Genomic DNA, 24,623 nt, shown 5'->3' with positions numbered 1-24,623 from the left:
ACTAGTGAAGGCTTTTCCGTCAGAGGAGCGGGTAGGCAATCTAATAAAGATCCTTCTGCCTTTCCTTTCGGGGCAACCCAGGAGGGCGAAGGACTGGCAAAGGCTAATAGGTCATCTGGTGTCATTGGAGAAACTGGTTCCCCAGGGGAGACTCAGGCTCAGGGCCATCCAATGGAACCTGAAGAACGTCTGGAACCAACTGGACTCGCCCCAGAAATTAATTCCAGTTATGCCAAACACAATACCCTTCCTAGAATGGTGGCATTGCCAGTCGAATACGTTCAAGGGGATGCCTTTTGCGACCGAGCCTCCCGAGATGCTCCTATTCACAGACGCCTCCAACCAGGGATGGGGAGCCCATCTCCTCAACGAGACGGCGAGAGGAACCTGGATGGACGGGGAGAAAGGCCTACACATCAATGTCCTAGAGTTGAAGGCAGTCCAAAAAGCTTGCCTGCACTTCATCGATCTACTAAGGGGAAACACTCTGGCGTTGATGTGCGACAACGCCACAGTAGTAGCGTACATAAAGAAGCAAGGAGGCCTCGCCCTAGAGATCCTGGATTGGGCGGAGGCGAACCAGATAGTATAGTGTTATTGGCGAGGTTCATCCCCGGGAAGAAGAACGTCCTTGCCGACGGTCTCGGCAGGATGGGTCAGATAGTAGGAACAGAGTGGTCCCTCCTCCCAGAAGTAGCCAGGCTCATCATTCAACGGTGGGGTTCCCCGGTGATGGACCTCTTTGCAACCAAGCTGAACGCACAACTCCCCGTTTATTGTTCTCCTGTCCCAGACCCAAAGGCAGCCTTGGAGGATGCCTTTGAGCACAAATGGGACAACCTAGACGTGTACGCTTTTCCCCCCCTTCACGTTGATCAGGCAAGTGCTCAACAGAGTAAGGGCTGCCCGGAACTTAAGGATGACTTTGGTAGCGACCTGGTGGCCGGAGAGAGAGTGGTTCGCAGACCTAAAAGACCTGGCAAGCCATCCTCCGTGGCCACTCCCCTACAGGCCAGATCTTCTACAACAGCCACACTTTCTCAAGTTCCACGACAACCCACAGTCTCTATGCCTTCACGCCTGGAGACTATCGAGCGCCTCCTGAGGAAGGAAGGATATTCGTCAGGAACGGCTAAGAAGATGTCGCGATACCTGAGAAGGTCGTCGGCAGCGGCCTACCAAGCGAAATGGGCCTCTTTCACGAAGTGGTGCGCTTCGAAGAGCATCAAACCCCTCAAAGCCTCAGTCCCAGATATTGCAGACTTTCTAGTATATCTCAGAGACGAGATAGGGATGTCAATCCCAGCTATAAAAGGAGTACGAGCAGCCTTGGGTCAAGTCTTCCTTCTGAAGGGCATCGACCTTGGCTCCTCTAGACAGATCTCTATGCTTATCAGGAGTTTTGAACAGTCCTGCTCCCCTCAAACTGTTAGGGTGCCTCAGTGGGACTTGGCTAGGGTTCTGAAGATGTTAAGTAGCCCCCCGTTCGAACCGATGAAAGATATTGTAGACAGGGATCTCACTCTCAAGACGGTCTTTTTGTTGGCCTTGGCCTCTGCGAAAAGGGTAGGGGAGATCCATGGGCTGTCTTATGACGTCTCTCATTCGAAGGGGTGGAGAGAAATCTCCCTCAAGTTCGTCCCTTCGTTCGTGGCGAAAACCCAGAACCCAGCAGTCTGGGATCCTAAATTCGAGGGGTTCTCTCTGCCAGCTATTCCTAGGACTGGGAATCCAGAGGATTTGAGGTTATGCCCTGTCCGTGCCATTAGGAAATACCTTGAGAGGACTGTACATCTCCGGCCGGGCATCAAGAGCCTTTTCGTCTCCACAAGTGTTACAAAGAAGCAGGTATCGAAGAATACCATATCCTTTTGGTTGAGACAAGTTATTGCCAGGGCCTACAAGGAGGAGGGACTGGCCGTGCCAGGTACTCCTAAGCCCCATGACATCAGAGGACTGAGCACTTTCTTAGCCTTTGAGAAGAACATGGCAGTGGGCCAGATCCTTCGGGCGGGCACCTGGTCGAACCAGTCGACCTTTACTGCCCATTACCTCAAGGATTACTCAAGAAGGTCTTTAGACGGGTTCTCCATTGGGACAGTCATCTCCGCGCTCCAAGTGATTTAACGGTGAAGCCCCAGGCACAATCGTGGATAGCAAAACCAGGAGACACAGGTTCGTTCCTTTTCACCCTAATCCCCATTTACTATCCCTATCGGAGATAACCACACTTATGTAACCAATGAAGAACACGTCTCTGCAACTTTGTTACTGGACTCAACATCAGAAGATTTTTCAAAGGGTGAGTACTTAGACACTAATGTGAGCTCTTTGTGTAGTTTACCCTACCGTTCGTTTCCCGGTTTTTTAGAACCTAGTTCATATCTAGGCTACTTGGCGTCCGCTTTGATGGGTCTGAAGGTCAGGAAGCCACTCCCACCTCCTAAAGTGTAAGTCTCCTAAGAAAGTAGTTCGAGGTAAGTATTTGTGTTGGAACAAATAAAAAATTTTAAGTAATTTTTATTTTTCCTAACATACTTACCGAGAACTACTTTCGGGTAATGGCCCTCCCTACCTTCCCCGAGTGCCTTTCTGCCCTTGCAGGGACTTGTTGCAACATCCGAGGAACTTACTGACTAACGGGACCCAAGCTGACGCCGACCTAGCTCAGGTCTACCCTCGGGGCACGTTCTCTTACTCCCGGGTTAGCCCTCCATAGAAAACGGACGTAGGGTATACTACACAAAACTCTGGTCGGTAGAGAGGAGATTACAGGTAACTCCTAAGAAAGTAGTTCTCGGTAAGTATGTTAGGAAAAATAAAAATTACTTAAAATTTTTGATTTTAGTCTGTTTTTATTTTACCATATAGAATGACACCACTCTAGCCAGTGGCAGCATTCCCTACCTGAAGCATTACTCGCACCACTCCCTGAGACCCCCAGCTTAGAGAAGTAGGGATCCTCTCACCACAAACTGAAATACTTGCAATTCTAGTCCTTATTCATTATTATATAAGGTCTATGATAGTGTTTTTCTATGTTGGCATACATTTTCAAGTCACACAAAGTACTAAGTAGTGTTTGTTAACCATCATCGATCCTCCGTCTCCCACCCACAACACCACCAAAACATTTCACCAGTTATGCAAGTTGTTGACACACGACGAGATTTGTCTTTCTCTTATTTTGTTACCTTTTCTCCTTCATCTCTTATATATTTTATATTAGTATTGTTCATTGTTTTCACATTATTTCCATATATTGACATTTAACACAGTATGTCAGTTTCTTACATGCGCAGTCTCTATTGTCAAGCCTGTGAAATACCCAAAACAGGAATTTTCCAGTTCATAGTGACAGTCACACGAAAGATGGAATGACAAGAAAAAACAAACCACCTTATGTCTAATGAACTGAATTTATATTACATCTCTCTTTCTCTTTCTCAGGGGCAGAAATATGTTTCTTTTGTTTTTTTTATTTATTCTATACCTTAAAGAATACTTCTTTTGTCAAAGGAAATGGATGTTTTCATTACATTTCTGTATAATGTGTAGTTTTATATCTTTAGACGGTTATTTATCGTGGAATTATTCCAGAATATGGTCCCTTCTATGAATATTAAGCTTTTTTTTACATATAAAATTACAGTGCTTTGCCATTATTTAGAGAAAATATTAAAACAAGTGTCTGAAAAGTTATTCTGTAATCACTTCACAATAAATGGAAAAAATATTTTGGTAGTTTAGAGTGAAATCCAGTCAGATTTCATACTTCGTAAGGGTTAGGTAACAGAGACAGGCGCGAAAAGTAAAAAATTGCCGGTGCTGGTGGCCAAGGTGCTATAACTCCTAACCTAACAACTCACTTCCAATGCCTATGGTCAGATAATTAACCTACTAAGTACTGCCTAAAATTGCTGTTACTTGGGTTCTATCATAGTATAGTTGTTCCTATCTAGTAATGCTGTTCAGTAGAGCTACTCAAGTGTTTGCTGTTTTCGTTTGGACAACTAGACTCGCTGCACCCGTATTCTACATTTACAATAAACAACATTACAGTAATTCTGTACTGTACAATATATATACAGTACAATTTAAGATTAACCAAGTGTGTATATTGTATATAACGACCATTAACCATTTTCATACGAAATTCTACGCTGCAATTTTGAAACATGGCGCAATTCCTGATGGTCGTATCTTGTGCAGTAATCCGACATCTACAGTAACCCACTAATAATGTTTATCCCATCTTCTACTTCAGTGGGTTAGAAGATTAAAAGATAATGATAAAAGTATCATTAGTAACGTGATCATTAGGTAAACACACAGCCACAATAACAACCTAACATGATGTTTTGTTTGTATTTCAATCATCGTACGATTTTTTCTACTTATACATGTAGCAGTTTGGAAGGATTGACTTTCATTATGCTCAGTATAATCATATACTGTAGTTGTATGTTTAAGATAAAAATAAGAATTAAGTATTATGTTTACAGTATTACAACTTCCGTCACCAATAACATTCGTTTTGCAAAACTAAGATTGTTTATATTTTTTGCCAAGAGATGGCAGGAGATGGTATGTTTACTTATATGTCAATGACGAATATGTAAACATTAAAACTCAAATATAATAGTTTCTTTTACTACCAGCGCTCTCTCTCTCTCTCTTTTTTCCTTAAAAGATGTCAATTAAATATGACACCAAAAATTATACCGAGTATAAATCCATTTCCAGTTGTAGATGTTGACAGTCACTCTTGCCCTTTACCTGCCTTGGGACGTTTCCGAGGTACATTTGTGACACAATCTCGTGAGATCTTCCAATTTGCTGAGACTACTCCTTGATCTAGGTCTTCCTTCACTTAGAGCCCAATCCATGACTTGAGTTTTCCCAGATGTCAAGATCTTTCATCTCAATTGCACTTAAAGTGTTGGAACAGGTGACTTCTTAGATCTGATCTTAGCACTCGTACAAGCATTTGAATGCCATGTGTTGGCAGATTCCCTTGAATCAAATTCTTTTGTGCATTTTCTTCAGGAGGAAGTCGTGAGAGATGACTTCCTCTGAGTAATGGAATTCCTTACGCTATAGCTATTGATACAATACTAGTTCCTAGGTTTTTTTTACAGACACCCTCTTCACGAGTCCATGCTGATAATAGGGACCCTGATAGACTTAAGCTCCAGTACACAACTTTGTGTGTCTGTGCCACCTTCATTGCCAGCCACCAATCTACATTGAGGTTCAATTGCCCAGTCATGCATGCGCTGCACTATGACCCTTGTTTTATCAATCCCAATTATAAGGGAGTACACAGACTTCATCAGATTAAATGAATAGAAAAAAGCCTTCTTGATACACCATTCACCTGCACCATGTGCCATTTGAAACCCAGTGAAAATGAATAAAAATTGGCTCAGTCCCCAATCAAAGTGATTAACTTGAATTCATTGGAGTCCTCAGGTCTTTTACAAGGACACGTTTGATCTTGAGGTAAGTAGGACAAAATCTTAAAGTCTTTTCTTTGTCACTATTCATTCTGAAGGATAGAAAATCTCCATCACCTTGGTTCATGAGTTCATGGCCATGATGTAGAATTTTATGTTACGACTTCAATCCTTTTTCTCCCTATAAAGGTGACTTGTGGGAACAAGACAAGAATGGCCTACTTACATCTTGTGGAGTGAGGAGACTAATACTCTTCCTTCATTACGGAAACTCTGTTTCATTCTGACTTCATGAAACAATCAAGACATGCATTTCAGTGAGAGGACAAGAGCACCACGATCACACGAAGCCAGAATATCGGAACTACCCTAGCCTTCAGGAAGAATCTGTCTGTGGTGTAAGTGCTAAAGGCTGAAGTCTAGAAGTGACAGGCAACCTTTACAGTCCACTATATATAGGAGTATACCCACAAGTCCTAAGATATGTTTTCATCGGGACTTGTGGTAGCTGCTTAGCAGGTTGTGTAGTTCATCTAGCTCCTTACAGGACAAGAACCATCTCTTCTAAGATTAGAGGTGGAGTCTCTGGCCTTTTTCTTCCCATCCCTTAGGGTGCAGAGGTAGTGCTGTTATTTGCTGGATCGAACGTTGCCGTAGATAAGCTTCCATGTCAAGCAGTTGTTCTATACAGGTAAGATATAGAAGTATCTCCCTCCACACATTATGCTTAATTAGTCATAGATGGGACATCATATCCCCAGGTTCTTCCTTGACTGTCTATCCGTAAAGAGAAACTCGGCTGAACCCATGAGAAGTGTTGGGAGGTGGTAGGAATCGACACTTCAGTTAGGTCTGAGTGTATTGACATCCCCGAATTTTAAACCAATTGCGATGATTAAAGGGACTTCCTCCCTCCTAAACCTAAGGATAAATATCCTATTAAAGATATTAAAGGTGATGGTTTGTATTTGTGGGAACAAATTACAAATTTTAAAAGTAATTTGTATCTTTCTAACCATACAAACTTAAGTCTTACAAGTTTAACTTCCCGCATCAACCACCCTGCAAGCCCTAGATCAAAGTCAAAGTGGGTTCTTAGTGCACTGGCGAGGGGACAGTGCTCCCCCCCCACCTGCCAATAACTACTGACAGTGTTAACAGCCTCCTCCTTTGGCTGTTACCCTAGGATTTGGTCAGCTTACTAGATGGGGTCAAACTCGAAGTTTCTTGGGCAGGTTACCAGTGCACCTGGATTTGGGCAGCTGGAGTAGATACTCGAGGCTTTGATGTGCTCCCTCTACAGTGATCCTGTCCAAGATTTTATCATTCAAGGGAGTTTTCTCCGTCGTCTCTAGTTCTATTCCAGCCCGTTGACCCTGTTGTAGCCAAACATTTGGGTTATAGGGCTCAGGTTAAAGCTCCTGTAGGGGTGCTACATCCTGACAGAGTCTTCCGGGTTTGGTGATGGAGGGAGATTTGACAAGGTGACTCCTGCTATGGATGTTGATGAGGGGGACCTAGTGGGAAACCAAGCAATCTTGCGATGGATGTGCCTTTGGCCTGCCGATTCCATTTTCTTGCTTCTTTTAGGAGTGTTGATTGATCATGCTTTAAGCCCTAATACAAGTTTTGGCATTAGGGAAATGTTTCCACTACCTAAGCATACACACCATGACCAGATGGCATAGCGATTCTGAGTGGTTTAATTACAGTAATAAAGGAAATAAAAACTCCCTCATGCTTCATGAAAAAGAAAATAAGTTTTAAAACAACATACAGTTTATGCAAAATCCTTTAGGATCACAATAGTTAAAAAACTTGGAAAACTAATGTTAATGAGATTAGAAAATTAAATATACTCTCCAACCATGAAGGCTTTATGTGGTGTGTATGAAAAAGGAAGAATAGCACAATGGTGAACAGCACTTAACTGTAATTCTGCATTTTGCTTTTCTGACTAGGATTATAGCTTGGTTTCATTTTAAGTAGAAAGGGACCTAGCAAAAATGTTATACAATATATAAGTGAAACTGAGAATGAAGAAAGTGAAGTGTTACATTTTAGTAGTGACACAGTTTTGAACATTACATAGTTGTCACAACCGAGATGTTGAACAGAAGATTATTATGATTGATGGGTTGTGCGAAAAGAGATCTGGTTTATTGAATACAATTCAAATAAATTTGTTCTTTGTCATTTATTCATAAAATTTATTAATTCCTTATATATTTACTGTTCACAGATTAGGTGGGGATATGTTTTCAGTTATGTGTAAATATGAAGCAGCCGATGACCACTTAGAGGGTACGACTGAAACAAATCCAGCAACTTCGAGTAGTGCCAACTTATAGTACTCAAGTAAAAGTTTATGTATCTTCATTTATCTTTCCAGACTGCTCATTTCGTCATGTTACGCAGGTTTTGAGATTAAACCTTGGTAAAGCCGTTTTTATAGATACCATATATGGTAGGAATTGATTTAATAAATGAATTTAACTCTCTAAATGTTCACAAATAATGGGTACATTTTAATCTGAAGTTGTTGCATGAAAAGGAAAAAAATAACATGAAAGTGTACCGTATAAGTAACTTTCCAATATTATTTTTTTTTAATAATAAAAAATGTGTATGAATTTGTTTTTAATGATAAAATAAAAGATGCTTTAACCCATTCATTGGATCTTAAGATCATCCTCATCAGATGATTAAATCATAGTTTTGAAACATTTCGAGACCAGCACACCTTGGTCATTCTTGGCTTTGTATGCCTGTCTGCATGTTTCATCATTTCTAATTTTTTTTTAACAGGTCTCACCCATATTCTCACCTTTCATTATTCGGTCATGGAAACAATTCCTGATTTTATAACCTTTGCCTATCTGGAAATTGAAAGAAAATTAAACCTTGGTATGTACTTGGGAAATATGAAGATTCTCTAGTATATTATTCACTTTATCTCATTGGAAGGGTTAAAGAACTTTTATTTTTCAGCTGCTAATTGTAACATATTGTATATTTGTAATTATTCACCATCAATTTAATGTGAAATATATGTTTTATGGAATCTGAATAAACTGCAATGAAACTTGAATGTTACAAAAGTATATTGTATATTCTTAGTTTTACTGTATGTTATCAAGAAAAAAGTTTATTTTCTTAAAGGCTTTAGATGACTGTTAAAAGGCAAGGTAAATTAAAAAGCAATAACATGGTTATGTTTAGATTGTTTTCTCTTGTTTAATTTCTACCACTGATGGCATTCTCCTCTTCAAGTTTTTTTCCCCGATATCTTTATTTTTTATATTTATTGATAAGTTAAAGTTGCAATATTAATCATTCAACTTTTTTATTTCTCTATAGTCTGGCTAATCCATTTATTGGATAAAAATGGAGATTGAAAGTGTTCAAATTAATGATGTTATAAGCAATCTATTAAAATCTGCTGAATGCTCAAATTAAGGACATTATAAGCTGGCTGTTAAAATTTGCTGAAATGTAAAATATAATATAATACCACAATAACTGTATTGATTTGTGAATATACTCTAATTACTTGACTGTTAACAGTAACAAAAAAGGTAGGAGCCTAGCTAATTGCATTCCGCATTTGCATACAGTGTTGTGATGAGAATATACTCTTAACTTTATACAATTACTTTGTTGTATTTCTCATATATTTTGTGGATGTGCTTGCCGTAGTTGTTTCCTATGACTAGTAAGATAGGAATGTAACTACATCTCGGTTTCTACTTCTCAATGAGCTTATATGAGTATAATCTCAATTACTAACATTATTGTGATATATATGTTTTACACTTGGGGAAGACTAGTCATAGTTAGGATGACTCAAAGATTCAACACCATAGTGAAATTAAAAGATGACAACATTCCCTACATGGGAGGGGAGGTTAAACATTTTGTTTTCAAATAAAATCATACAATCACTTACAATCTCCCTGAAAATAATTACAGGTCACACAGCCATACAACCTGGGTGGGCATCATTTCTCAAATTATCCACAATAAAGGAAAATCTTTTGTTTTACAGTACTCTACATCAAAGATTTATTAATTGGAAATAGATCAGACCTACATGAACAACAGTATAGTAAAACAACCTTTTCCTTGTTGATACCACTTTATCAGATTTGCTTAAATATTATATAGTACAGTATTATTTTTCTATATATAAATGTTTATGCCATTAATAGCAATTTCTTTTTTCAAGAATTTTGGAAAAATGTTCAAGGAAAATGTTGAATAACTTCAACTTCACTTTTATCAATGCATTTGTTTTCACTTTAACCATTAATACATCAAATTACTCTTGATTTTTTAGTTTCTACATGTAATATGTAGCACAAATTTTATCACAGTGTTGGAGTTATCACACACAAGTACATTACAGAAGTTTTAAATTAGGAAAAAATAATCACTGAAAAATAACTTACAGAAGTTACACTATTTTTTAGTGTGTAGTTAAGTACAGTACAGTACTTCAAAAAGAAAGGTCCTGCCAGGTCAACTGTGTATAAAGTATATGGAATAAATATCCATTAGTCAATTTGGCACTCGATGTCAAAATGTTCAAAATTAAAATAAATTATTTATGAATGTACTACCACATCTTTTAAATGTCTGAGTGAAGAGATAAGCAACAGGAATGCAATAGAGACCTTCGTACCTAAGCAATAACTATGTACTTGCCTAGTTTTAATCATAGCTATAATATCAAATTCTGACAAATTGGTAAATTCAAACATGCCTTAACCCAGTTTTGGACATTATTGGGTGCAGAATCCACCAAGCGGAGTTGCAGTAGAGTAGAAATAATAACTGGATCAGCGAGGGATATGTTTGAACCAGCAATGAAGGGTCCTTTCTCTAGTTTTGCGTTAATGCTTTTCACATAACTTGCTCTATCCCTGTAATATAAAATTAGTTAATTTAATCATGGCAGTTAAAAAAAAAAAAAATAAGCCTTAACCACAATATAAAATTTGAAAATGAGAAGGTTTGGAAGAAAGTCTTTGAGGAGACTATTAATGAAAATCCTAATAAATAGTATTGCTTCCAAAAGAGCATCATACATACATACATATACCAAGGCACTTCCCCCAATTTTGGAGGGTAGCCGACATCAAACAAATGAAACAAAAAAGGGGCCCTCTCCTCTCTACATTCCTCCCAGCCTGACAAGGGACTCAACCAAGTTCGGCTGGTACTGCTGCGGTGCCACAGCCCACCCTCCCCCGTTATCCACCACAGATGAAGCTTCATAATGCTGACTCCCCTACTGCTGCTAACTCCACGGTCATCCAAGGCACTGGAGGAAGCAGCAGGCCCTACTAGAACTGCGTCCCAATCGCTCGCTATTCATTCCTATTTCTAGCACCCTCTCTTGCCTCTCTCAAATCCATCCTCCTATCAACCAGAGCTTTCTTCACTTCATCCATCCACCCAAACCTTGGCCTTCCTCTTGTACTTCTCCCATCATCTCTTGCATTCATCACCTTCTTTAGCAGACAGCCATTTTCCATTCTCTAAACATGGCAAAACAACCTCAACACATTCATTTCCACTCTAGCTGCTAACTCATTTCTTACACCCGTTGTTCGTTCCTAACCCTATCTACTCGAGATACACCAGCCATACTCCTTAGATACTTCATCTCAAACACATTCAATTTCTGTCTCTTCGTCACTTTCATTCCCCACAACTCCGATCCATACATCACAGTTGGTACAATCACTTTCTCATACAGAACTCTCTTTACATTCATGCCCAACCCTCTATTTTTTACTACTCCCTTAATTGTCCAACACTTTGCATCCTTCATTCACACTCTGACGTACATCTGCTTCCACTCCACCATTTGCTGCAACAACAGACCCCAAGTACTTAAACTGATCCACCTCAAGTAACTCTCCATTCAACATGACATTCAACCTTGCACCACCTTCCCTTCTTGTACATCTCATAACCTTACTCTTACCCACATTAACTCGCAACTTTCTTCTATCTATCACACAACCTTCCAAATTCTATAATCGGCCAAGCTTCTTTTCCGCGTCTGCAACCAGTACAGTATCATCGGCAAACAACAAATGATTTACCTCCCATTCATGGTCATTCTCGTCTACCAGTTTCAATCCTCGTCCAAGCACTGTAGCATTTACCTCTCTCACCACTCCATCAACATACAAGTTAAACAACCAAGGTGACATCACACATGGGACCCGTCTCAGCCCCACTCTCACCAGAAACCAATCGCTCACTTCAATTCCTATCCTAACACATGCTTTACTACCTTTTTAGAAACTTTTCACTGCTTGCAACAACTTTCCACCAACTCCATATAACCTCATCACATTCCACATTGCTTCCCTATCAACTTTGTCATATGCTTTCTCCAGATCCATAAACGCAAAATACACCCCCTTACCTTTTGCTAAATATTTCTCGCATATCTGCCTAACTGTAAAAATCTGATTCATACAACCCCTACCTCTTCTAAAACCACCCTGTACTTCTAAGATTGCATTCTCTGTTTTATCCTTAATCCTATTAATCGGTACTCTACCATACACTTTTCCAACTACACTCAACAATCTAATATCTCTTGAATTACAACACTCATGCACATCTCCCTTACTCTTATATAGTGGTACAATACACGCACAAACCCACCCTAGTGGTACCATTGACAACACAAAACACACATTAAGCAATCTCACCAACCATTCAAGTACAGTTACACCCCCTTCCTTCAACATCTCAGCTCTCACACCAGATGCTTTTCCTACTCTCGTTTCATCTGGTGCTCTCCTCACTTCCTCTCTTGTAATCTCTCTCTCATTCTCATCTCCTATCAGCAATTATATCTGCCTCCCTATTATCCTTAACATTCAGTAAACTTTCAAAATATTCCGCCCACCTTTTCCTTGCCTCCTCTCCTTTCAACAACCTTCCATTTCCATCCTTCACTGTCTCTTCAATTCTTTAACCAGCCTTCTTTACTCTCTTCACTTCTTTCCAAAACTTCTTATTCTCTTCATATGAATGACCCAATCCCTGACCCCACCTCAGGTCAGCTGCCCTCTTTGCCTCACTTACCATGCGCTTTACTTCCACATTTTTCTTTCTATTTCTTTCATACTTATCTACACTATTACTCTGCAGCCATTCTTCAAAAGCCCTCTTTTTCTCTTCCACTTTTACCTTCACTCCTTCATTCCACCATTCACTGCCCTTCCTCATGCAGCCTCCAACAAACTTCTTGGCAAACACATCACTTGTAATCCCAACAAAATTTTCTTTTACTAACTTCCACTCCTCTAAATTACCAGTTTCTCTTACTTTCACTTCGTCATATGCCATTTTCAACTTTTCTTGATATTTACTTTTTACCCCCGGTTTTATTAGCTTTTCAACCCTCACTAGCTCCAAAAGACCATAATGTATATAAAAAATATTACTTCCTTGCATACTGTATAAAGATGTTCGATGCCTTTTAGTACAGAATGTCATGACATGGCTAAAGCATACAAAACGGTTGAACAAATACAGCATCATTCGTGTATTATAATTTTTTCGGAGATTGATATTATACTTGTTTTAATGGGAAAAAAAAATCATCCCTTTTCTAGCAAAATTCAGCTTCTTCATTCTCTAACTCTTAAAACCACCATTTACATAAAGTAGAGACTCATTACTATTACCAACAAAAAACAACCACTATTTATGTAAAGTAGTGACTCATTACTTTTACCAACAAAAATCACATTTAAAAAACAAATAATTTCAAAACTGGCAAGTTATAGCTGTTTGCGCAAGGCTTTGCATTCCAACTCCTCCCTCAACATTAAAACTGCTACTAATCAGAATGTGAGGAGCATGAATGTTTTTATTGTCTCTACTAACATCCAAGCTTAAGAGAATATGAACACTAGACTACAATCTTTTAGATTAATGAATCTGGAGTCAAAAAGATATTTTTAAAACTTATTACTACTACTATTCTATTTTGATTATCAAGAACTGAAGTTGTTAGGCAACATAGAGAAATTATGCTTAGCCCATTCATCTTTGAAATGCTTCAAATGACTAAATGATTCCTAAATTTCCACAAATTCCTGGAGAAATTGTATATGCTAAAAGTAAAAATTTAAGAAAACAAAAATAAGTACTATTCTATATAAAGAATGAGCACTAAAGAACTACACTAAATACTATTCTACATAAAGAATGAACATTAAAAACTACCTAACCATTAGCAAAATAAGTGAAAGAATCCAGAGTGATTATCACTTGAAAACATAGGACACCACTTTGTTTTATTAATTCCTCATTACAGACAATAACAATCACAAATTGTTGAGTTATCATGAATTTTACCAATTGTTTCACTGAATGCACTCAAACTACATTATCTAGGGTTAAATCCGACTTTAAGGAATAAAATCAACTGCAAATAGCATGAGCAGGGAAATAATCCCTTAACACTTGTTAAATATGATATGTGTAAACAAAATTTTAAAACATTGGGAATAATCAGTGTAGAATGATTAAAGCAGCGATCATTAGGGGCCAAATTGCCACTTTCAAATAGAGAAAAAGGGCGTGGGAAAGTTAAAGCACCAATTGAATTTGTGCCAAACCAGGAAAGTATTTGAAGCAAAATCACCACTTCAATAGGGAAGAGATGTGTAATAATGTATTGAAAACTATTAATCATGGGTACAGTATATAGATTTATTGTAAAATCTCGGGTATGAATAAAGAAATCGAGGAACCATGATGCACCATGAGTCCTGACCAGCGCTTCTATTGCTATAGAATGCTATTATTTATAGCATACTATATAAAGGTTAATCTTAAGCACTTGTTTTACAAATCGAAGTCATAGCTGGTTTGACCTGTATTTTTATTACTATTGTAGTGCGTAAATGCTTCTATCAAGGATTCAGAATGGATGTGATATGATTTCGAAAAGGTGCTATAAAAGATCCTTGAACCTAGTAAATAACTTTTGTGCTACTATGAAGGATGGGAAACTGAAGGAATCAACCTTAAATGGAAGGATTAGATTCTCTTGATCACATCTTAAATATCATTAAGATCGACCTAAATAAAAACTACAATTATTTCTACTGTATCTAACAATACAATACAAGAGAGAGTACAACATTTTTGTTTAGTATAACCATGAATATCTGACAGAATGTTGAAAGGGATACATTACGGATAATGAAACAGTGAAAAGGAAATGTAAATACAGGTACAGTATTGTGTTAGTCTAGTGTATTACCTGTATAGATCAAAATCAGAATATTATTCCCTATGTAAATTGTAGATGATGAGTAGTACAATTTCACCTCTTCATTGCCACTGTAGTAGGTAAACTATAAACCAAGTAATAAAAGTTTGATCTGAAATATCCTTTAAAAAAACGGATTTTGAGCGAAGCGAAAAATCTATTTTTGGGTAAGATAGCCATGTCGTCCTGATGGAAGTTCCTTAAAGGCAGCTTCCTAGGATATATTACAACTACGGCGATATTCCCAGAGAATTTACCTTCAGGTACCCAGAATTCTAACTCCTGGAGCGAGTATCCCTAAAAAAGACCTTAGGGATATCGTAAATATCAGTGGACGTATTCTTGACACGCCTCATAGCAATCTATACCCCGAATAGAGTTAACACTTCGTAGGGGTAAAATGGCAAGAAAACGAAAACGATAAGAAAGGGGGGGAGCCGTTCATAAGGCATCCCTCCTCCCCGTTTCGAAAGCGTGCCCTGCGCCGCTCACGGCGCCATCTGTATTCCTTGTAGCGATACACGAGGTGCTACAGATACTGTATGTAGGGAGGGGTCCTACTATCCTTTTCACTCTTATTTATTTTGAAAAGGAGCAGGGCGGGTCCATCAGGACGACATGGCTATCTTACCCAAAAATAGATTTTTCGCTTCGCTCAAAATCCGTTTTTTGGGCTCAAGCCATGTCGTCCTGATGGAAGTATACCAGAGCATTACTGTATCTGTGGATTCTCAATACGTGCCGTACTCCTCAAGAATGTTTCTTAGTCAACTCGACTGACAGACCTAAGATGTTACCGTTATACATCTTTTCACTAATCATAAGCCATGAGAGTGCTTCCTGCCCCCTACAGGGAGGAGTCCTACTAGACTCTAGAAACGAACGAAGAGTACATATACCTATGTATGAATCACTCGCCAGCCAGTACCATATAGTGGTCTCACTCTATATGAAGCGAAGTCTTACGGGACTACCGTATCCAAAAGAAAAAGTCCCGACCAGCACCCTGGTCGAAGTAAAAATAGACAAAAGGTTATATCTGCGTAGGATTAAACTTGCTGCTACCACCATCCTCAGAAAGGGGTGGAGTCCTTATTGCTAAGGAAAGTATAAACCAGTATAATCCAGGCTTTGCATTAAGGAATAGGCTATTATAGATATCCCCGATTAATATACATAGGCTAAATGCTCAAAAAACAATATGAAATCAAAAATATAGGTGAAGGAGACGCAAGGTTCCCGAGAACAAGTTTATTGAGAAACAATAAATAGACATGGTCACCATAAATATGTACATATGCTAGGTGGATGACCAACAATTTTCACAAGTACTGTAGTGCATGGATGAATGATTATCTGAAAGAAAACATATGTGTCACTTACACATACCCCGGTATCAAACTTTAACGTCCATGTTACTACTTCGCTGACAATAGCGTTGGCAAACGCTTGGCACACCTGTCTGTACTTGTGTTACCATCACCATCACGTTGGAACAGTCACTGTGGGCTCTGAGAGCCTACACTACCAGTTATATCAACATATATAACTAACTATTCACCCAAGAATCCAAGTCCCAAATGATTCCGCTGTTCCTCGCAGAGTTAAACAGCAGGGTTAACGACGCAACCAACTGCTACCACAGACCTCTTTAGCTGCTCCACTTGCTTAGCATAGTGGCGAAAGAATACCCTGGAAGACTTCCAGCCAGTGTATGAACGAAGGTGTTCAAAATCCATAAAGTTAAAGAAGTTTAAAGATGAAGCAACTTTCCTCGGATCATGACCTGCGGGTGAACTGTCAGGATCCGCTCTGCGAATAAAATATGTAATTTTCGCCCTAAGTTGATTTAAAGATAAATTCGAGCCCGATGTTTCTCCTCTGAATAGTTGGCCCCCATGGAAGTCTGAAGTTCTACGAAGATAGACCTTAAGGCATTCTACGGGACATAGAGATGCATCTTCTTTCAGAGGGCAGATTCTCCAGGGACCCCACCTGTTGGTGGGCAACTCGTTCTTAGCGAGAAACGTAGGGTCCGGAAACAGGTTCAGTTCTCCCCCATCCAGGAACTGAACTCGGCCCTCCTCTCTCGAGAGGGCCACAATCTCACTAACTCTGGCCCCAGAAGCAAGGGCAAAAAGGAAGATCACTTTTTGAGTCAGGTCCTTCAACTCACATTCCTCATTATCTAGTAATGAGGCAAAATGAAGGACTTTGTCTAATGACCATGAAATAGGCTTTGGAGGAGCTGATGGTCTAAGCCTAGCACAGGCCTTTGGGATCTTATTAAACATTTCGTTAGCGAGGTCTACCTGGAAGGCATATAGAATGGGTCTTGTTAGAGCTGACTTACATGTAGAAATTGTGTTCGCCGCCAGCCCCTGTCCGTGGAGGTGAATGAAGAAGGATAGGCAGAACTCCGTAGAGATCTCGTGCGGGTTCTTATCTTTGACAAAGGCTACCCATTTCTTCCATGCAGATTCGTACTGCCTCCTAGTAGACTTACACTTGTATTCTTCCAGGAAGTCGATACTATCTTTCGAGATTCCGAACCGTTTCTTCACCGCTAGGGAGAGAAAATCATGAGCTGCAGGGTTCGGGTTTTCTGTAATGAAGCGAAGACAGTCGACTTCTGGACTTGCTGGGACAGAACTGGGTCCGGGAGTGGTAGGAACCTCAGTCGTAGTTCCAGAGCCAGAGGGAACCATACACTGTTCGGCCACTTGTGGGCCACTATTGCTGCTACTCCCTTGAAGGATCTCAGTTTGTTGAGGACCCTCAACATCAGATTGTGAGGGGGAAACAGGTAGATCCTGGACCATCTGTTCCAATCGAGGGACATCGCATCTATTGCTTCTGCCGAGGGGTCCACATATGGGGACACATATTTCGGCAGCTTCTTGTTGTCCTTCGTCGCGAAGAGGTCTATCTGCAGTTCTGGGACTTGTCTCAAGATGAAAGAGAATGATCCTGCGTCTAGGGACCATTCTGTCTCTATTGGTGTTACCCTGGATAGAGCGTCCGCGGTCACATTCCGGACTCCTTGAAGGTGAACTGCTGACAGGTGCCACTTCTTCTTCTCCGCCAGTCGGAATATGGCTAACATTACCTGGTTGAGAGGTGGGGATCTCGATCCCCGCCGATTCAGACATTTCACAACCACCTCGCTGTCCAGTACCAACCTTACGTGGATCGAGTGACGTGGGGATACTTTCTTCAGGGTCAGAAGTACTGCCATAGCTTCTAGAAAGTTTATGTGAAAGGTCCCAAATAGCTTGGACCAGATTCCTTGCACTTTTTTCCGATGGGAGTGACCCCCCCACCCTACCTTTGAGGCGTCTGTGTGGATTGTCACTGACGGGGGGGGTGGCTGAAGAGGTAGAGACCTCTTTAGACGACTGGCTTGAGACCACGGTCTGAGAAGAGAACGTAGTCGAAGTGGGACCGGTCTCTTCAAGTCCCTTCGCTCTTTCGATGCAAAGGTTCTCCATACTCCCGCTGCATCTTTTAGCTGTGCTCTTAGCACAGGGTCTGTTACTGATGCAAACTGAAGAGAGCCCAAAACCCTCTCTTGTTCGCGTCTTGATATCCTCTCGGAACCTAGAAGTCTCCTGACAGACCCTGCTATTTCCTTCCTCTTTGACATCGGGATGGAAAGACGGTGTGACACTAAATCCCAGTGAATTCCCAACCACTGGAACCTCTGAGCTGGAGAAAGACGAGACTTCTTTCTGTTGATCATGAAGCCTAGATATTCCAGGAACTGAATCACTTGTAGGGAAGCTTGCAAGCATTCTGCTCTGGATGCTGCCCACACCAACCAATCGTCCAGGTAGGCTACTACCTGGAACCCTTTTAGGCGTAACTGTTTGAGAGCTGCGCTCGCAAGCTTCGTAAAGATCCTTGGGGCTATGTTTAGTCCGAAGGGCATCGCCCTGAAAGCGTAAAGTTTTTGTTGTAGCTTGAATCCTAGGTAGGGGGAGAGACGACGACTTATTGGAACGTGCCAATATGCGTCTGACAAGTCGATGGAGACGGTATATGCCCTCTTGGGCAGTAAGGCCCTTATGTGTTGTAACGTTAACATCTTGAACTTGTGGTTCACTATGAACTTGTTGAGTGGTGACAAGTCCAGAATGACTCTGAGTTTCCCCGAGTCTTTCTTGGGAACACAAAACAGCCTCCCTTGGAACTTGATGGACTTTACCCTCCTGATCACCTTTTTCTCCAACAGATCTTGGGTGTACTCCTCCAAAACGGGGGTGGAGTGTTGGAAAAATTGAGGGCACTGGGGCGGAGTACTGTACCAACTCCAACCCAGTCCATTTTTGAGAAGGCTGTGGGCCCAGGGATCGAAGGTCCAGCGATCCCGGAAATACTGAAGTCTCCCACCTACCGGCGACACTTCACTTTGACTGTCCTGCAGTCTTGCCTCCCTGGCCGCGACCACCTCTGAATCCTCGTCCCCTAGAGGGGCGTCTTGATGACCCTCTAGCTGCTCCTCTGGGCCTTGCACGAAACGTGGTCGACTGTCCCTCGAACACGGGATTGAAAGCAGGGGAAGCTGATGACATGGCTTGGGGAACCCATTGGAAGGTGGTCGGGGTCTGGGCTACCAGTTGTGGAACCGGAGGCAAAGCTGGCTGTTGCTGCTGTGGTCTTTGCTGTTTGAAGGACTTGGCTGGACGGGAGGAAAACCTTGACTTCTTCGCCTTTCCTTTCGGCTGAGGGCCCTCATCCGGAGAAGACTTCCTCTTAAGGGACAGGCCCCACTTCAGGAGAAGATTGCGGTTCTCAGTGGCTGCCTTGTCCACGATCTCTTTGACCACGTCCTTGGGAAAGAGATCTTTACCCCAGATGTTGGATGAAATTAGCCTCTTGGGTTCGTGCCTCACTGTGGCCGAGGCGAACACAAACTCCCTACAGGCTCTCCTTGCTTTCACAAAGCAATAGAGGTCCTTGGTTACTGTGGCCAGATGGATTTTGGCCATAACCATGAACATCTCTGGCATCTTGGGGTCGCTAGCCATCGTCTCCATGTTGGTCTGGAGAGACATCGAGGCTGCCAGGCGCTCCTTTGTGTCCAATTCCCTCCGTAGAAGGAATTCCGACAACTTGGGAAGGTTTTCGCCGAACTGCTGTCCTGCAATGTCGGCGTCCAACTTCCCAACCGAGAAAGTAAGGTGCACCTCCTTCCAGTCCTTATTATCCATTGGCAATGCCAGCGATAGAGGTTTACATTCCTCCAAAGACGGGCACGGCTTGCCAGCTTCAACCGCCTTGATGACGGCCGCAAACCCCTTTTGCATAAAGGGGAAGGCCCTAGCCGGGGAGGATACAAAGGAGGGGTGCTTCTTACTCAAGGCGGCAACCTTTGAGTTTGAGAACCCCCTCTCCTTTAAAGCAGCTGTCAAAGTGGCTTGAGCCTTGGAGTGATCCAGGATAATCACCTCCTTTGGTTCCGTCTCCTCCTTCGAAGCCGGCTCCTTCTTCAAACGGACATAGCAGTCCGGGTAGGCCCCTCTACTGGGCCAGAATTCCACCTCCTCAAGGGGAACTGAACCCAGTTTCTCCGACATGACGATCTTCCCAATCGTCATCGGCATGTGCTCGGCATATCTCCACGGGTTGGCATCCGAGCACAGAGGAAGGTCCTTAACGTTGAGCTTCTTTGGAGGTCCACGTGATGCTGTGATCTTCTGCATCTGGAGCTCCAAAGTAGCGGCCTTCTGATTATTCTCCCTCTGCATCTGTTGGATCATACCAACGATGGAAGAGAGAGCCTGTCCAAGCTCTGCTGGAAGAGCGGACGAGGTAGAGGGGATAGGTTCAGGGACCTGAACCGGCACGTCTGATGATACGGGAACCTCTTCCTCCACGGCAATAGGATCTCGATCCTGCTCCTCGCCCTCTGCGAGGAGATCCTGCTCCGCACGATCGGACAAGTCGGACATCTTGTCGTCCAACTGGATGTCCTGCAAGGCGTCAGCGACATCCTCCTCCACTGGAATCTGGATCAGAGGGATCTCCGGCCGAGGCTGGGGAACAACAGCATCAGGGGAAGCCTTGGGAAAAAGGTATGCCCTCATCTTCTCGTTAGGAAGATAAGGTCCAGTGGTGTTTTTCTGAAAACCCCTTACCCATACGCGAAGCCTCTCCCTCGCTGCATCTCTTGACTCCGCCGACCTAGGGGATTCAAAAGCCTCTGATAGCAGGTTAGTACATACAGCACATACCTGCGGATCCCAGTAACGATGTTCATCATTGGAGGCTGCACAAGCCGCGTGCCTCCTACACGAGGCATGTCCGCAAAAGTTCTTACTGCGGACATTGCAGAAGACACTATCACACTTCGGATGCTCCTCCTGTAAAAGAAGAAAAATTTCCATGAATATCAAGTGAATTTTAATTCACATGTAACAAATGAGTATTCAACAAGAATAAGGGAAAGACACCTACTTGTGAAACCCACACAAACACCTGTGGAAGCCCACCAGCCAAGTCACATAGTTAGTCTTTACTAGAATAACCAGAGAACGTATTTCCAAAGGAAATTAGGTGTAGCTCACACCTAAGGTAAAATATTACCATTCTGGCCAGGAATAAAAGAATTATCTTTTATCCTTGTAAGGCGACACCAGGTGATTATACCAGTAACACAAGTAAGATAGAAAAGACAGTGTTGTAACTTACTACATCATGAACTCCCTTGGTTGAATATACCACCAAGAGAGGACTGATACAGTATCTGAGGGTGGTGTGCCAGCCGGCTATTGCCGCTCAGTACCCCCCCCCCCTTGTTTTCGAAAGGTAGATCTCAAGTACACAACATCAGATCACCTTTATTGGGGAGAACTCCAGAACCCATGCCTGAACCGGCCGGCAGTGGTTGCCGGACCGTAGCCACCCGGTTTGCACTGAGTTGCCGGCCATCATTTTTAGTGGCCGGCTGACTGGGCAGTGTCGCAGGCCGGCCGGCAGCAGTAAACAAACCCTGCCGGCTGGCCCCACACTAGGCAGCGCTCGGCTGCCGGCCCCACTTGTAGTGGCCGGCAGATGAGCAATAGACCGGCCGGCAAAGGTATACACCCAACGCCGACCGACAGCAAGAGAACTGGAGAACACCCCTCCCCACCGACGGCCGGCCTGTAGGCCGGCAGACGGCAAGGACAACACATACTAAGACAAAAGAATGAGTGCCGGGTTAAGAGACTATAAGTCTCTGGGCCCGGCACCCGAAAGAGTGCCGAAAGGAAGGGGGAGACACTAAGTCAAGCTTCCTAACCGCTGCCTACTGAATTTTCAGACGGCAGCGATAGAGGGACCAAGAGAGGACCGGGCAGCACTCACAGTAATGGTCTCTGCCGGTCGGCACACTTTGCCGGCCGACAGGAGACCACGTCAGTTCCTCATCCCAACCTAGGCTAGGCAAGGATGCAGACGACTGACACAATGAACGGAAAAAGAGAAGGGAAGGACAGAGGGTCCTATCCAACCTTACCTTGGTTAAGGGTCATTCCCAACTAAGACAGTTCATCTCAGTTAGAGAAAGACCCGAGAGGGAGGCCGGCACTACTGGCTGCCTCCCACGAACCACGGCAAGGAAGGAATTGCCTTTCCAGAAAAGGGAACATATCCCGAGACCGGAACGGCAAGGACAGTCTGATGAGTCACCGAGTAAAGGGATCACTACTGGAACCCAACAAGGTGGACTAAGGGGGGGTACCCTTAGTGCCCGAGTCAATCGGCAAGGGAGACTCTGCCCCATGCCAGACAAACTGGGCTCAGACTAAACACTGTTGTACTGTCCCCCTCTGAACCAATACTGTTGGAACGGGAAGGTACAGTACTACTCCAGCATAGATATATTTGAAGATTAATTCAAATAAACCACTAGAGTTAAGCCTAAGGCTTAAACAGAGGGAAAGGGTTTGCCCCTTCCCCGAAGAGAAGGGAGCAAACGGGGAACAGATAATATTATAATGACCTAAGACAACCTAGCCTAGGCACTAAGAGAATCGATTACCTAATTCACCGAAACTCACATCAATACTATCTTGGAAGGTACTCGAAAAGGACTAATATGTATAACGTTGCCTAACGCTTAAAGCAATAAATTCACATTTGGAAGACTAATTATCATGCAGGAAGTACATAGGCCAACAACTAGCCTACGAAGACTAGTGTTGGTAGCCTTGGCAAATTTCGCCAGGCACACTACTATCGCATCATAACAGAATTCCTAAATAAGCTAAGTAGCTAATATTTAAGCGCAAAGGGGGCTGGGAACGTCGCTCTTGCTAACAAATAAATCCTATTCTAGCGAGCGACAGCATCCATGATGCCTCCAGCAGGCAACAGCTCTTGTATCAAAGATAACTCTTTTAATTACTTTAATTTTAACCAAGAGCCTACATTTATACATAAAAGAAATAATACTCAACTTATCCGAGGCAGAAGAAGTTGGAGAAAGCATTATTAACGAGAAAATTCCAAGATTGGGTAGTAAACAGGGAAAAACACACCGAGTCGTAGAGCTACGCAAAAAGGAATACAGATGGCGCCGTGAGCGGCGCAGGGCACGCTTTCGAAACGGGGAGGAGGGATGCCTTATGAACGGCTCCCCCCCTTTCTTATCGTTTTCGTTTTCTTGCCATTTTACCCCTACGAAGTGTTAACTCTATTCGGGGTATAGATTGCTATGAGGCGTGTCAAGAATACGTCCACTGATATTTACGATATCCCTAAGGTCTTTTTTAGGGATACTCGCTCCAGGAGTTAGAATTCTGGGTACCTGAAGGTAAATTCTCTGGGAATATCGCCGTAGTTGTAATATACCCTAGGAAGCTGCCTTTAAGGAACTTCCATCAGGACGACATGGCTTGAGCCCAAAAATACTGGTAATTAAACCATTCTCAATACTACTTACTCGAACAACCTGGAATAGGAAGTCTTCTGTAGGCTACTTAGTTTGCACAGCTGAGTCACCGAGTAACTTGTTATTGTGGCTTACTACAGAGACCAAAATGACGAAAGCCATACTGTTAATACTAACACTTTTCTTAAATGCCGAAAACCAACTGTAGAAATAAATTTGAATTTTCTAACTTTAAATCAAACAAATATAACATCTAAATAGACTGTTAGATATACATACATACATATACCAAGGCACTTCCCCCAATTTTGGGTGGTAGCCGACATCATAAATGATAAATGAAAAAAAAGGGGACATTTCCTCTCTATGTTCCTCCCAGCCTGACAAGGGACTCAACTGAATTTGACTGGTACTGCTAGGGTGCCCCAGCCCACCCTCCCCCGTTATCTACTACAGATGAAGCTTCAAAACACTCAGTCCCCTACTGCTGCTACCTCCGCGGTCATCCAAGGCGACCGGAGGAAGCGGCCTACCGGACATTAGAATTTTTTACGACATATGTGACTTACAACTGTTCGACTTTACAACCACTTTTTCAGCTGTGTTGACATCACAAGTTTATCTGGAATAGTATGCCGCACAGGATTAATAAGACAAATATTTGATTAGAAATAATAGATTTTCTGTTATAAAAACGAACCGTACCTGAATGGTTGGTGAGATTGTTTAATGTGTGTTTTGTGTTGACAATGGTACCAGTAGATGGGGTTTGTACACGTATTGTACCCTATATAAGGGTAAGGGAGATGTGCATGAGTATTGTAATTCAAGAGGTATTAGTTTGTTGAGTGTGGTTGGAAAAGTGTATGGTAGAGTACTGATTAATATGATTACGGATAAAACAGAAAATGCAGTCTTAGAAGTACAGGGTGGTTTTAGAAGAGATAGGGGATGTAAGAATCAGATT

The 24,623-nt window shown here is 42.1% G+C and overlaps 2 protein-coding genes across 2 annotated transcripts in view; one reads left to right on the top strand and one right to left on the bottom strand.

Moving 5' to 3' along the window:
• The window catches only part of LOC137630667 (4'-phosphopantetheine phosphatase), a 110,955-nt gene extending 102,268 nt beyond the window's left edge, over positions 1 to 8,687 (top strand). Inside the window, exon 16 of the mRNA XM_068362281.1 lies at positions 7,702 to 8,687. Within this exon, the coding sequence (XP_068218382.1) occupies positions 7,702 to 7,810 (109 nt within the window). The 3' untranslated portion in view covers positions 7,811 to 8,687. The remainder of the gene's footprint in view (positions 1 to 7,701) is intronic.
• Positions 8,683 to 24,623, bottom strand: part of alpha-PheRS (phenylalanine--tRNA ligase alpha subunit) — a 108,862-nt gene continuing 92,921 nt past the window's right edge. Inside the window, exon 15 of the mRNA XM_068362282.1 lies at positions 8,683 to 10,384. Within this exon, the coding sequence (XP_068218383.1) occupies positions 10,183 to 10,384 (202 nt within the window). The 3' untranslated portion in view covers positions 8,683 to 10,182. The remainder of the gene's footprint in view (positions 10,385 to 24,623) is intronic.

Source organism: Palaemon carinicauda, chromosome 38, assembly GCF_036898095.1.
Source record: "Palaemon carinicauda isolate YSFRI2023 chromosome 38, ASM3689809v2, whole genome shotgun sequence".
NCBI classification, from domain to species: domain Eukaryota; kingdom Metazoa; phylum Arthropoda; class Malacostraca; order Decapoda; family Palaemonidae; genus Palaemon; species Palaemon carinicauda.
This window is presented reverse-complemented; position numbering and strand designations above follow the sequence as displayed.